Source organism: Calidris pugnax, unplaced genomic scaffold (assembly GCF_001431845.1).
Source record: "Calidris pugnax isolate Ruff unplaced genomic scaffold, ASM143184v1 scaffold407, whole genome shotgun sequence".
Classification (NCBI taxonomy): domain Eukaryota; kingdom Metazoa; phylum Chordata; class Aves; order Charadriiformes; family Scolopacidae; genus Calidris; species Calidris pugnax.
The window spans coordinates 91,118-105,389 of NW_015091179.1; the positions used below are offsets into that span (position 1 = coordinate 91,118).

At 40.5% G+C, this 14,272-nt stretch overlaps 1 protein-coding gene across 10 annotated transcripts in view; it reads right to left on the minus strand.

Moving 5' to 3' along the window:
* USP4 (ubiquitin specific peptidase 4 (proto-oncogene)) overlaps positions 1 to 14,266 on the minus strand; it is a 37,351-nt gene extending 23,085 nt beyond the window's left edge. For 7 of the 10 annotated variants that reach the window (XR_001413909.1, XR_001413910.1, XR_001413907.1 and 4 more), the window contains exons 1-7: positions 14,141 to 14,266; positions 13,889 to 14,016; positions 13,463 to 13,593; positions 9,782 to 9,908; positions 8,563 to 8,708; positions 8,326 to 8,387; positions 6,951 to 6,962 (exon numbers count right to left, since the gene is read on the minus strand). Coding sequence is in view for 6 of the 10 variants with exons in the window: in XM_014959427.1 (XP_014814913.1) it covers positions 6,951 to 6,962; positions 8,326 to 8,387; positions 8,563 to 8,708; positions 9,782 to 9,908; positions 13,463 to 13,593; positions 13,889 to 14,016; positions 14,141 to 14,241 (707 nt within the window). In the remaining 4 variants the exon portion in view is untranslated. Of the gene's footprint in view, positions 1 to 1,876; positions 2,012 to 6,950; positions 6,963 to 8,325; positions 8,388 to 8,562; positions 8,709 to 9,781; positions 9,909 to 13,462; positions 13,594 to 13,888; positions 14,017 to 14,140 lie in introns of those variants that run through there. The other 3 variants (XM_014959429.1, XM_014959428.1, XM_014959432.1) reach the window with 2 other exon arrangements.
* Positions 14,267 to 14,272: the final 6 nt, after the last annotated feature.

The following is a 14,272-nucleotide window of genomic DNA, read 5'->3' on the forward strand; positions in this document are numbered from 1 at the left end:
CCACCCAAAGCACAGTAGAACACCAGCAGAGGACAGTGCCCTCAAACTTGAGCTTGTTCCTGTATCTCTTTTAATGTGGCCCTGATTCTTCAATGATGCAAACTAAAAATGCATATTCATAGCTGAGATGCTACTAAGAAATCAGTCTTGGCAAACCTCTGTGAAGCCAAAACTAAAAAACAAAAACCAAGCCATAACAGCCACTGGGAAGCACAACAACTGGACAGCCTCACCAGTTTGGAAACATAGCAGCAAAATAAATACAGAAGGAAACAAGTTACAACAGAAGCTTCCAGATGAAAAGACAATTACATGTTGGAGGTGGAACTTCTCAAGACTACCTGGACACAAAGATAAGATCAATGAGAGAAGAACAAGGGGGTCCAGACTAAAACAACAATTACCAGACTCATGCTCTACATGCAGGAGTTTTGAGGGTCAAGAATAAAGTAATTAAGCTAAAAATAGTCTGTAAATCCATTAAGAAAACATTTTTTAAAGTCTGAAGGAGGAGTGAATTGTCTAGAAGCAAAGGAGAGCAATCTAGAAAATGCCAGACTTGAAAATGTAGCATCTCTACTTGACATGTTTGACCTCAGTGAGAGTTTAGAATAAGATGCTCAGAAAATAATACCAAGAACATCTAAGAGGAAGAAAAGAAAATGAGGATGACCTCTTAAGGGATTTCAAAATTTCCAATAGAAGCATAGAGGTAGTACTTAAGAGTCAGATAGCAACCAAAGAGTTCCAAGAAGTTCAATAGTATCCTGCACACATAAAAAAGCTAGAGCAATGGGGAAGATTACGCGTGCATCAGAAAGCAAAGATAGGAGACAAGTCAGAGCAAGAAACAGTCTGCCTAGAAAGCCAAAGTTCTTGAGTGAATTCTTGTTAGAAAAATTAGGAAGAATCTAAGAAGTAAAGCAATGAAAGAAAGGCCAACAGCTTTCCAAGAAAAAAAAAAAAAGAAAGAAACCAAATAAACTTGAAAAGGTAAAAATTCTAAGCACTCTTACATTTTAGAAGTGACTTGTCTATCTGTAACAACTGAAGAAAGATTGAGAATTTACTAAGCACAGCTGTTCTCCCTCATTTCATAAGATGGTCACAAAGGTAGCTGTGATTCCAGGTGAAAGGCACAGATAGCAGCTAAGAAAAATGTTTTTCTCTGAAAGCTCCCCATGTTAAACCCAGGAAGCTACTGTTAATGACTCCACAACACTCTAAGCTCTTGAGGAGACTGCCTCATTTGCACAGAGAGGTGACAACAGAAGTTCTGAGGGCCAAGCATTTATCCCCAGTGTCCCAAGAAGGGTTTCTGTGGAACATGCAGACTTTGAGCAGTCAAAGCCACTCAGCCCCTCCACTGCCATCTCTCACAGTATGTGACTTCTGCTCCCTTGGAAATGGAGGCCCCAACACCTTGCTTTGAAGCAAGGGATGAACATTACTTCTTTGAAGTTCATGACTTGGAACCTTACAAAATATTCTGTACAGGAGGTGCAGTATTGTCTGTTGTGTGTCCTGTCAGTTTGCTTAGTTTCCTCTTTGTAGGCACAACAGACACTGGCCTGGAAGGTGCCAAGCTCCTGCAGCTTCCTTTTGATCACCACTGCAATGTTTCCGACAGGGATAAATACATTCCATTTCATCAACAAAATCTATACAGGAGTAAGCTATAGCAAAGACTTCATCTAGCCATGTAACACTACAGGGATGTCAGAAAATAATTTCACAGGTCTGAGGATGAGATTGCGAGCTATGACTGCTGAATCAGTCCCCCACCTTAAGCACAATTCGAGTCCCTCAAGATAACTCTTGTCTGAACTAAAGTATCTCTTCTAGAAAAACCTACCATCATGGTTTCACAGAGGTCAGCAACAGCCAATCCAGCAGACCAGAGCTAAACTGTTCCAATGATCGATAATCCTTACAGTCAGAAGAAACTTGCATTTCATTTGCAGCATGATCATCACCTGGACATCAGTTTGTGCTCGTCTCCATCTGCTACCTGTAAAGTTACTTCTTCAATTTCCATTTCTCATATCCCACAGAAGCTTTTAAGCATTAAAATCAACTTACAAGTTTCTCACTGATACAATACTTTAACTTCTAAGTCTTCTAGAACAAAAATTATTTGTTAGTTCTTCAACAATTCACTTGGCTCCTTCTGAAACCTCTCATTAGCCTACTTTTCAAATTTGTTGTCAACCTCACAAGACGTGATCATTCCACGTGCAGTTTTATCAGTGTGCCAGCTACCAAAAGAGTCTTCTGACGCACACTCAGCACTTCCCTACCAAACCACTGAGGTCATTTGTTTGTTTTTGCCTCAAGGTTGCTACAAGAGCTCACAGTCAGGAGACTGAACCAGGACTGGAATCACATTCCCACAGAGTCCAGCACGTATTTTGGACTCATGCTCTTCATCCTCATGTACACAACTTCATGCTTCACAATACTGATGCACATTGCCCCACATCTGCCAATTAAAGACAGCCTTTTTATATCTTGTCATGCAACATCTCAAAAGCACACACAAATGGCAAGCGGGAAGGAATCTGGAGACTAGCAGCACAAAGAGGACAAAGTTAGATTAATCCAGCTCAGAAATTGTGAGGCCATATGGTTGATAAGTAGAAAAACTGCTAAGTTGAACAGCTTGAAAAAATATTGTAAGAGGCTTTCAAGTGGTTGGAAGACAGAGATAGATAAAGTATTTCAGTTCAGTTGAGGCTACTTTCAGAGCATGCAGTAGAATTAGCCCTTCTCCTTTAAACTACCAATATAAAAAAAAAAATTAAAACCAATGTGATGATATATTTTTGTCAAAGCAGGAAAAGCTAAACTTTATACTTAATTGGCAAAGCAGAGGCCATGATAAATTTTCATTTAGAAAGTTCTTACATGCAAAAGCCTTCTTAACTTATCTTACATACTCAATGCCACCCTGAAATCATGGTACCTGCTGCAAACTCAAGCATTTAAAAGTCATGAATGAAGATCTGCCCACAGAATGTTTAGCCCAGTTGCTGAAAGGGTCCTCTGAAATCACCAGCACACAAGGAAATAGGGGAATGAGATCAACTTTAAATAAGAAAGGGCTTTTCATTATGGTATCATGTACCTACGAAATACATATCAACCACTGAGGTCTTAAAATTGCACAGGAATTTCTGGCACGTAACATGACTGAATGGTCTATCAGGTTGAAGAGATGCCTAAATCAAGACAGAGCCCTTGAGCAAATCCACATCTGTTACAAGATAAGTGAATTAAGCAAAAACTCCTCAATATTTTTAATGAGAGTACCGGGGGGACAGGGGGAAGTCCACCGAGTACACGGTGCCATCAGTAAATAGAAGAGCAGGAAGAGGAAACAGCAAGAAAATTCTAGCAGCAACCAAAGAACCAAAAGGTATTTTCCTGCTGCATACTGCAAAAGGCATTAGACAGGTAGCAGGCACATATTAAATACAACCTCACTCCTCTTTTCAAAATCAGTACCTGATGGAAAAGGTGCTATTTTTATAGCTCTAACACAATTTCTTTTTCTTTTGTGCTAAGAAATGATACCCAGGATAAAAAAAAAAAAACCACAAAAACTTATATGCTAGGACTGAGCTGGAACTCTGCTAGCTCTGGATTTTATTTTGGGAGTCTCACAAGAGGACTAAGTTCCACAAAGTCATTGATACAATCTCACTTCACAAAATATGCCTCCAATTCTGAAATTCCTAAAGCATAATCCATTCCTTAGTCTAAAACCTTGTCTAGTAGTTAAAACAGCTTCAAACTACAAGAAAATACTGTGTTCCTTAGGGAGCAAACTAACAAACAGCAGCAGCCAGGCATACTCTGAATATACCACCCAAGGATTGCTAGGCAGTTTAAGAGCATTTTTTCTGTAAAATGTGAGCCAGCTTGATGGCAGGGGAAACACGTGGAAGGCTGCCAAACATGTGGAAAAGTGGTATTCCCTGGTAGGGTCCAGTGCCTCTGACAAGCAGCAAATGTTGGGGAGAAATCCCTGTGACAGGGAACCCACCCACCTACAGTCACCTTGCACACATGTATTCTGCAAACAGTAACACCAACTCCTGGCTTTCCGAGGTCTCTCCTGGCACACGGGTGGCCGTGCAGATGCTCACCACCCTGCTACCAACAGCAGAATGCTCTACATCCCATTTCTTTGTGCCATCAAAACTCTAAATAAGGAAAAACTTTCCTGCAAGTTTTTAATACTAAAGTGATGCCGCCCAAAGAAAGCTCTTCAACTATAAAGTTTCCCATAGTCTTAGCTAAGTAAAATTTTCTCCAGCTGAGAAACAGAATATTGGAGCAAAATATTTGCCTGACACAGCATTAAAATTCAGAGTTACTCAACTTTTCCGAACCACAGCTCAGCACAGAGCACTGCTGACACTAGATGTAGCTAGGAGGAGTCCAGTTCTTCAGAACTTTAAAATGTAAGTTTGTTGAGAAAGCATAACAGTTTATCAACATTACAGACTTGCTTAGCCTCACAAAAGAGCAGAACAGATTTTCAGGGCGATAGTCTCACTTATCCTTAGCCATGTAGCTTCCAACTCACTTCCAGTATCGGCTTTGGCAACAAAAAGCATCAGTTGTTTCCCACAGACAGGAACCTCCTTTACTACAAAGTTACTTTCTGCAATATTAATACAGCATAACCTACCCTGAACACCTCATCAGTGAGTAGGGTAAGATAGTCATACTCTGCTGGGCTGGGAACTCTCTATCTTCTCTCTGGCTCCTCTTCTCCATCCTCTCTCACCAGTTCTGTCTAGTTCAATTGCTCACAATCACCCACAGATTTTACACTTATCAACAGTCCCTATGACTTTGCACTAAACTCATTAATCTGGAGTCTTAAACATATGCATGCACACACCCATGGAAAGACAAACCACACACCCCAACCCAGTAATGAGATTTGAACCCTACACGCAAGGCTAGAGAGCCTTTTACCAGCCCACAGAAACAGCTAAAATGCTGGCAACATTTCACTGCAGTACAGACATCTAATGTTTCCACAGCAAAAGAAAAAAAATTACAAAGATCAACTCAGAACTAAGTCACAGAGTATGCTTTGGGGTTTGTACACTGAGATTTCTAGCAAATGAAAGAACCTGGTTAAACAAGTAGTTGGATTTTTTTTAGTTATTCTGAAAAGTTTTATTAATGATTTTATTTATTAAATTAGCACTCTCCAATAGAAGAAAAAAAAAAATAGTCCATGCTGCTCCAAGATTATTTTATGTAAAAGACTCAACCTGAAATTAACAAGAAATCTTTGTACTGTGCTTTCCTAGATTTCAACTTCATAGGGAGGTGGAATTTACACACTACTGCCCACAGTGTATTCAAAACTAAATGAAACACACAACTACCTTTAAGTGAATGTCTTAAAAAAAAAAAAAGAATTCACAACAAAACATGAGAACTAGCTGGAGGATATTCAAACATTAAACAAATCACAAACTACAGAGTGTTAAGTATTTATGTGTTTATATGAAAATATGCTAAAAGAAGGGAAGGAAACCAAATAAGCTTCAGAATTATGACGGATGTGAAAGCAAAGCACAGAGCAAATATAAATGCATTAATATGAAGCCAATGATTCAAGAAAGAAATTAAATTCAGCTTACTCAGAATATACTACATAACAAAGAAAACAGAGCTTCACTATTTCTTTTTTAAACATAAATCCCTTAAAAATAGGATAAAAGGTTTGTGAAATAACCCTTGAAAGAGCAGAAGAAAACATCTACAAATGATCCAGCCTAGACTGTCACCAGCCCACTCCCATTTGACAGGGAGTGATGACATGCAACAGAGGAAGCACCACGATGCAGAGCAGAAGTCCCCCCAGACTGTCAACATATATTCAACACAAATATCTAGACTCAACCATTTCGGGAAAAGTCTCAGCTGCAGGCTACCAGAAGCAGCAATACACTGCGGCAGATGCATTGCTAATTATGTCATCTTATAGAGAACTGGTTTTACTTCTCCTATCTACATCTGCTACGTCTGCCCACACTACAAGGCAGGCTACTAGACACACCTGGTCCAGATCCAGTATAGTGTATTATTTTCAACGGTATGAGTACAATTCGTATCTGTTTTGGGCTATCAAGGCAACTGCTGTACAATATTAGTAGCTTAAAGACATAAAATAGCATAGAAAACAAAACTGAACTTAACAGGGAAATACTTACTGCTCATTATCTTTTGTTATCATATGCCTATGAAAGAGTAAGTTCTTAACTTTTTCCTCTGCCCATTTCAAACACAGAAAGAATTTTAAAATGCAATCTTTCTACCTGACTTGCCTTACATGACACAGCCACCTTTGGCATAGGAAGGCACAATGTTAGTTGTTATAACCCGAAGACATTAAATCATACTGCTTTCCTGAGAGACAGTCTTTGGTCCGGCCACATAAAAAGGTCCTTCTCATTTGATCCACAGTTTGTTCACTGACCAGTACATTAACATCAATCCTAAAGAGGAGGAACAGTCCAGCTTCTTCCCTTCCCTTCCAAGTGTTTTTGGACATTTTGGTATTATGCATTTAACCTACAAGACTAAATAAGGGCACAACAGCTAGAGAGCAGTTTGCTAAACCAATACAGGCAACTGTATAAGGAAGACATTAGGTGGAATATACATGCTTAGTTTCTTCATTAACAGAGATAAGGGCAAAGAAACAGCCAAGACAAAGCACAAAGGAACAGATAATCCTACCTCTATGACATACTACAATTCTTTCAGCCACCACTATCAGCATCAAGTCAAACAATTTTACGAGTTCTACATTATAATAAGCAAATCTTTATTTCTACGTTGTTAGAAAATATTAATCTGCATACTGATAACCATTTTCATTCAAATATCACTAAACATTAATTAAAAATATTTACCTGTCAGACAAGCTGCCAGGAAAAAAAAAAAAAAAAGAAGAAGAGATGAGGCCTGGGAATGCTACAGGGCTCCTTTTTAGCTTTGCTTCACAAGGAAACAAAAGGTTATGATCTGGTCTTGCCCAGCTGCCTCTCTAACACTGACTGTCAACTGGTACTCGATTATGTACACGGTATGAATGTTTAGATGCTTTTCACATTGCACCCTTACAGAACGTTCATTATAATCCTATGAACATTCTCCTGATCCATCTACCCAGTATTATATCTCAGTATTGTTTCAAAATAGGTTTCACTGACCTATTTGATCCACTCTTCAAGTTTAACACTATTAAGATCTTGATCTCAAGCGAGATCACTTTGCAGCATTTTTTATAAGTCAATTGCATTGTGGATAAAAACATTTTCTTCATCAGTATCAAGTCTGAGGGCTTACTCATGGGAAAGTGAGTAGGCCATCAGAGCAGTATAATCACAGAATTCTAGTTTCTGTAGTATGACTTGGGAAGAGCAGTTCCTTATCATCATTGCATGCAAAGGTAGTGGTTGGTCTTGTCTCCTAAGTAACAAGCTACAGAACAAGAAGAAATGGCCTTAAGTTGCACCAGGGGAGGTTTAGATTGGATATTAGGTTATTAAGCATAGGAATGGGCTGCCCAGGGAAGCAGTTGAATCACCATCCCTGGAGGTATTTAAAAGATGGGTAGACATGGTGCTGAGGGACATGGTTTAGTGGTGGACTTGGCAGTGTTAGGGTAACGGTTGGACTCTATGATCTTAAAGGTCCCTTCCAACCTAGACAATTTTGTAATTATAAAAGTCCTCCTCTTACTCCTCTCTTCTCTAGATTAGGTAGTAGAGAGAGCGTGTCAATATTTAGAAATTTCGATAATTGTCTTTGGCACCTAGATATTTCTATTCCCTTTTCAAGGAGGAACTACCAGAACTCTGAGCATTCACTACTGGCAGCTTTGGAAATATACTACAAGATCCTTTTAGTTCTACAACGGTAGAGGACAGATTTTTTTTTTTTTTTTTCCACTGTCTGCAAAGGTAGGTTTTTAAGTAGACTAGCTCAACATAAATAGCACTTTCGTCTCTTAAGCACTGTAGAAACCTAAGCTATTTAATCCTTACACAACCTATTCGAAATGGGCTTTAAAAAACAGAAGACTGCTGCCAACACAAGAAACCAGCAGCAGAGCCAGTGAAGAATATTTACGTTCAAGACTTTCTCTCCTTCTTCAAAATACCCAAAACAAAGAAATCCACAACAGCCAGTGATAACTAGGCTTTCACAAAGAACACGGTAGTCACTAAAATCAAGCGAACAAGCCAGACAAAACAGTGGAAACCTTTAGACATTCTTGCTTACTTTGCCAGGAAATGCTGTCCAGGCCACGTGCCATCTTCATTTTTCACTTCTATTAGAACAACCTGAAAGAGAGGTCAGGTAATAAAGAAAGGTATCTGCAAGTCTGCTACACATTTTGCAAAATCATTAACAAATCACATTTTCAATGTTTGCTCAAAGTACATAAAGTAAAAAAAGAGACATATCAGAGAAAGCAGTACACGAGAATCCAAAAGGAAACAAACGTTATGCCCTTACCTGCCCCTGATAGAGCCCTGCATCTTGCACAGTGCTATCCAGCTTGCTGAGCTGCTCGTAAGTGTTAGTCGTATACCTGTTCCATAACCTTGTCTCCTTCTCAGCTGGGATATTAAATAGTTTTCTCATTTCTTTCTCGATGGTAGCTGTTCAGGAGGAAAAAACACCAAGATTCCTAAAACATGAGTGCTTTCGAAAAAAGAAAAAGCAAATGAGAAGCCAGACATTCAGCAAGGAGTTCTATCATTGATTCTTCAAAATTCGTTGGGTAGGAAGTGTATCATGGAAGTTACAATTGCTTATATAGCTTGTCTAACACAGTCTAAAAAAATTAAAATTTCTGTTTTCAGTCATGTATTTGCCTGTCAAGTCCTCAAACCAATAATGAGACACATTGAGAAGTTTCTGCCCAAAGGCCAACTTCTGTGAAACATTCACCATTTCAGCAAACTGAAAAAAAAATAAAGCATCTTTATGAACACACATGGCACCCAACATTCAGAATTTTTACACAGGAAAACATAGCCATGATACAGAGAAACAGAGAGATGGGTGAAATTTCAGAAACAACAGAAGCGTAGGAAAAGCCATTAAGAAGATGCCTAAAAATATTGACACACTAGGAAGAAGGAATCATAGGAGAACCAGAGACAGAATTCCTTTACAGGAGTGATGTGGATGTTTATTCAGGACATGAGCTAGTCAACAATGTGCTCCTCAAAGCTCTTAACCACAGCAGAATTACTGTGGCTGGCAGAAACTCGGGATGTTCCTATTCCAATGACTTAAAGCCAGGTCTACACTGAATTCAGACCAGGCTGCTTAGGGCTTATCCAACCAGGTGTTCAAGTAAGGAGATTCCCCGGCCCCTCTGGGCCCTGATCAGATGTCTAGTTGTCCTAACAGTGAAAATGTTTTCATTATATTCAGTTGGAATTCTTCCTATTTCAATTTATAACTATTATCTATTGCCTTCTCCCTTTGGAACTCAGTAAATAGCCTGACTATGTTCTCAGTAACCTCCTCACAGGAGCTACGAGGTCCCCCTAAAGCCTTCTCCAGGCTAAACTCAACTCCCTCAGCCTCTTCTCACACATCACACACTCCAACCCACTTGTCCTGTTGGTATCCACTACACTCGCTCCAGTTTCTCAACATTGTTCCAAAATACCTCCTGAGGTAGCATCAGAGCACAGCTTCATGTATGAGAACTACTTACCAACAGTATCTGCTTTGCTAAAGTGGCAGCTAATTGCATTGTCCGGATCGCTGCTCTCACACAGCTTCAGCTCAAGAAGATAAACTTCAACCTTATAGTGCTTCACGAACAGACCGTATTCCACTACCTGCAAACAGAAGGCAGATGCAATAAACAAAATAACACAAAGTTAAAATACTGAGCAGTCCTCCGTAAGGTGCATTTGTCTAAATATTTTAAGTCTTTAGGAGTTTTGCAAGTCAAGCCATAAACAGAACACCGACTTGCTCTCAAGTCTAGATTCAGTCACAAGCTCTGCCAGCTTGTTTTGGGGTTTTGTTTGGATTTTAAATTGTAATAAATCCCAGTGCTTTCCTTCCACAGTGCAAAGTTCCAAAGGTCTATCACCACAGCTGAACTGATAATGCCATCTAATCAGCCATGAAAAGTATCTGATCACACAATCAAAGCATTCTAGAAAAATAATGTATCTTTTGCCTCTAGTCTTTGTCAAGGTTAACAAAAAAAAAAAAAGAAACAAGCCTGGAACACTGGAGCAAAATCCTTTCCATTAGAAGAGGGTAAGACAAAGCATTATTTTCAGCATGGCATACAGAATCTGCCTCATTACTCTCTCCTTGCAAAAACAGTCAAATGTCAGAACTTGTTTTGATGACACTGCTTTTTTTTCCAGAGTCATTTTCAAATCAATTTTGCATTTGATAGAATACTCCAACAGTTACATCTACCCATCCCACTAGCTTTCAGCGTATTTTTAGAAAGGTATTCTGTAAGACTAGGCACTGCTCTTCACCTACAGATCATAAAACACATTATGCCAGAAAGAAAAGCACATTTCAGAGACCAGTTCTGAGACAACTGTCAGATAACCAGAGAAGAAACAAAACAAAACACACCTAAATTCTCTCCACAGTTCTTTGCAGCTAGAAAGCCCATGAAATTGAGATCATATTTCATTGCACCAGCAGGTATAATTTTTAAAAGTAACAGTGTTTAACAGGCATTTTGGTAATGCCCTTAATAACTTGCTTTAACTTTTGGTCAGTCTTGAAGTAATCAGGCAGCCGGACTAGATGATCGTTGTAGGTCCCTTTTAACTGAAATATTCTACTCTATTCGATTTACAGACTTGCTACGACCTACATCTGTATCATTTCACAGAAAAGAAAACAACTTTACCCAGCTTTGGAAAGAAAAAAAAAATTAAGACTAAGATTTATTGTGAGAATTTGGCTAAATAATGCTTCCCTCTTCTGAGCTTTTACGGGGCTGTCTTAAATGTGCAAGGTCCTTTAAAAGGTAAATAATTAACAAATACCTTTGGAAAGATCTTCACTATTTTGCTGTTACAACAGAAAGTAAAAGTCCCTGTTTAAATACCTTCTTGACAGGCAAATTAGATTTTTTTTTTAAAAGACTGCAAAGGAAACAACTCACAAGTTCTCCATTTCTTTTTTAGAAAGAATTTCATTAAATGGGACTTCCTGCTTTCCAGAACTCTATAGTTAGAAACAAATAGGAACTGTATTTAGACATGGAAGAACTCTTTCCAAGAAGAAGTTCCTGATCAGATCATCATGTCCACTAAGAGAGACGAATGGCAAGGAGAATCTCTAATCGCCTGCAGATGTTTTTTAAACAGCATCTGATCAGCTCACTTGTTCTCTGTACAGAGTCTGCCAAAGTCAGGTCATCCCACTGGACAAAAATCTCAGCACAACACACATTCAGCTGCTGAGAAAGCACACTGTTCTATATTTTGCACATTAATACACTTTGCAGTGGGACTCTATAGAAGACTGTCCAAAAGCCCAGTCTGAGATTATCAAAAGAAACCTGAACCACAAACAAATCCAATCTGATCCTCCCGTGCTTGTCCCTGATCGTCAGGTACATACACCAGCTTGTAAAATTGCAAAGATGCCTAAAAAATACTTCCCAAATTTTATTTTTATGAATATTTTGATGTATGAATTACAGTTGATCCAGCTTCAGGAAAAGAATTAAAGTGTTCAAGGACCACAAATTTAAGTGCTTTACCTCCAATGCTATCTGAAGAACACTGTGACTAGATACTGACCACATTCTACTCAGGTGCAGTGCTGCAGTTTATGTATTTCACTGATCTTTCACTTAATATTTTTAATAAGAGTCTGTAACACCCCACAAACCTACTCTTTTGCTATATATTTCAATATTTTTTTACATTTAAAATCCACTTCAGTTACCAGGTTAATATTAAACACAGACTGAAACTCTCATAGTAATTCAAAACTTAAAAACTGGATCACAATAACTCAGCATCTTCTGTCTGTAAAAGAGTACTAAATTTAAGCCCTAGCCCTCACTAATTACAGTGCTGAAGAGTGACCCCTGATACCCCAAGACAAGGAGGCTCATACAGTTAAGCCTGTCACCCAAGTGTCTCCCCCAACAGCTTCAAACACCTTGTCCAACTTCTGAGTTTTTCGGAAAAGGGAGTGTCTCCTCACATGCCAGGCTTTGTGAAAGCACTTCACCAGTTCAGGAACGAAAGCTTCCTCATTCACAGAGGCGCTGTTAGTAATACTTCCAGGTTTTCTTCTCAGTATAGACTTTCTATTCCTCAAGAAATTAACTGTCTCTACTAAAAACACATCTCCTTTATAAGCTACAATTCATTTCCACTCCCCCCGCTTCTGCTTTACACAGGAGTTCTGTCTACTCAGCAGAGTGAACCTGGGATCATTCACGCTTTCTGAAGACATCAGAATTTCTTGTTACATACAGTTTCTAACCCACACCGAATGACAATGTTCCAGTACCACTGATCAGCATAACTGAGTCTGCAAGAGAGGGATCTTACTTCCTTCTACCATTCTGGTGCCACACAGGTCTTGCATACCTTAAGGCAGCCCTTGCTGTAACGTAACACCACTTAAACTTAAGCAATGTTAACTCCATACATTATATCAACATTATTTACTTGGTACAGTGATTAGTCTTTATGAACCCCACAGACTGGCACTGCTCAATTGAGTCAGTGCAAAAACCCAAGACTAAAATAAAAACAAAAACACTTTTAGCCATAAAGAAGCATTTAATATATTTCAAAAAAAAAAAAAAAGCAACTTGCAAATTTCACCTTCTGAAACAGATCATATACTCAGAATGCATTCATGACTTTGCCAAGACTTAGGGAACAAACCCACTAATGTCTCTTCTCATGATTTTAGAATCACAGAACTTTGGAAGAGAAAACAAGAACCACTTTGAACTTCAGAGGAAGTCCCTAAGCCATCTATACTAAAAGACAATTTATTCCAATGCTTCATTCCATCCCAGAAGATCATTAAAGCTTCACTAACACTTATATTTTTCAACAAAGCACAAGCTATTCCATGCAACATAAAAGCACTGCACCAGTCCAAACAATCATAACACAAGAAGGTCACCAAAACAAAGCTCATGGTTCACACCCCATATAACCCATCAACTGAGAATCAGCCAAGAATCAGGCATTTCAACTGTAATACTGGAAGGTTATTCATTCAGACAACAAGGAAAAAAGACCCCGTTATCTCTGAAGAACTGCCAAGGATCCTTTCTTAAGTCACATCTAGCAAAATAAGCATCATCTGAGTCTGGTAGAGATCAGGTAATGAAACCAGGCTGAAAAGCACTCGGTACACCCATACTTACTTTTCTCACAATAGGCTGCTGCCCATCTATGCAGCCGTACCACGCTACTAGTTTATTCCAGGCTTCGGTGGGAACCAATACGTAATCCAGCTCATCAATGAGGTGTTCTTTTAAACTCTGAGTTTCTGGATCTGAAAGGGAGACATAAGAAAACACGGCATCAAACAGAACCCTTTCCCCTCAGTGCTGACCCACGCACTACCGTGACCCCAAAAGACCCCATCGCTCCCACAGGTAGGCAGGAACCGTGCCGGTCTCCTGGCGGACGAGGCCGGGACAGCGGCTGGTATCCTCCCAGAGCACAGAGCTCCGAAAGCGAAAGCTCCCGACGAGAGGACTGCCCGCGGCAGCCGCTCACCCCAGCCCGGGGCTGCGACCCGAGCGCCAGGCCCCGCCGCCCGAGCCCCACTCCCCGCCGCCACTCACCGCTGAACAGCCCCGAGTTGTCGATGGGCCCGGGGAAGACGCTGGGATCACCGGCGCCGAACATGTCCCAGCTGTCGAAGCCAACGTACTTCTTCCACTGCTTGAACCACCGGCTGTCCACCAGGTACCTGCAACACACGGCACCGGGCGGCGCGGCCCCCTCAGCGGCGGCGGGGCCCGGCCCGCTCCCACAGGCCCCGAGCGCCCAGAGGGGAAGGGGGACGGAGGGGAGGACCGGCCGGCCACGCTCACCAGGACTCCCCCGGCCTCAGGGCCGTGGCCAGCAGCGGTCCCAGCTCGGCCCGCTGCACCGTCGTCTCCGGCCGCGCCCCGCCGCCCTCGGCCGCCGCCATGTCGGCGCGCCAGCGCCGTCGCAGTCGGATG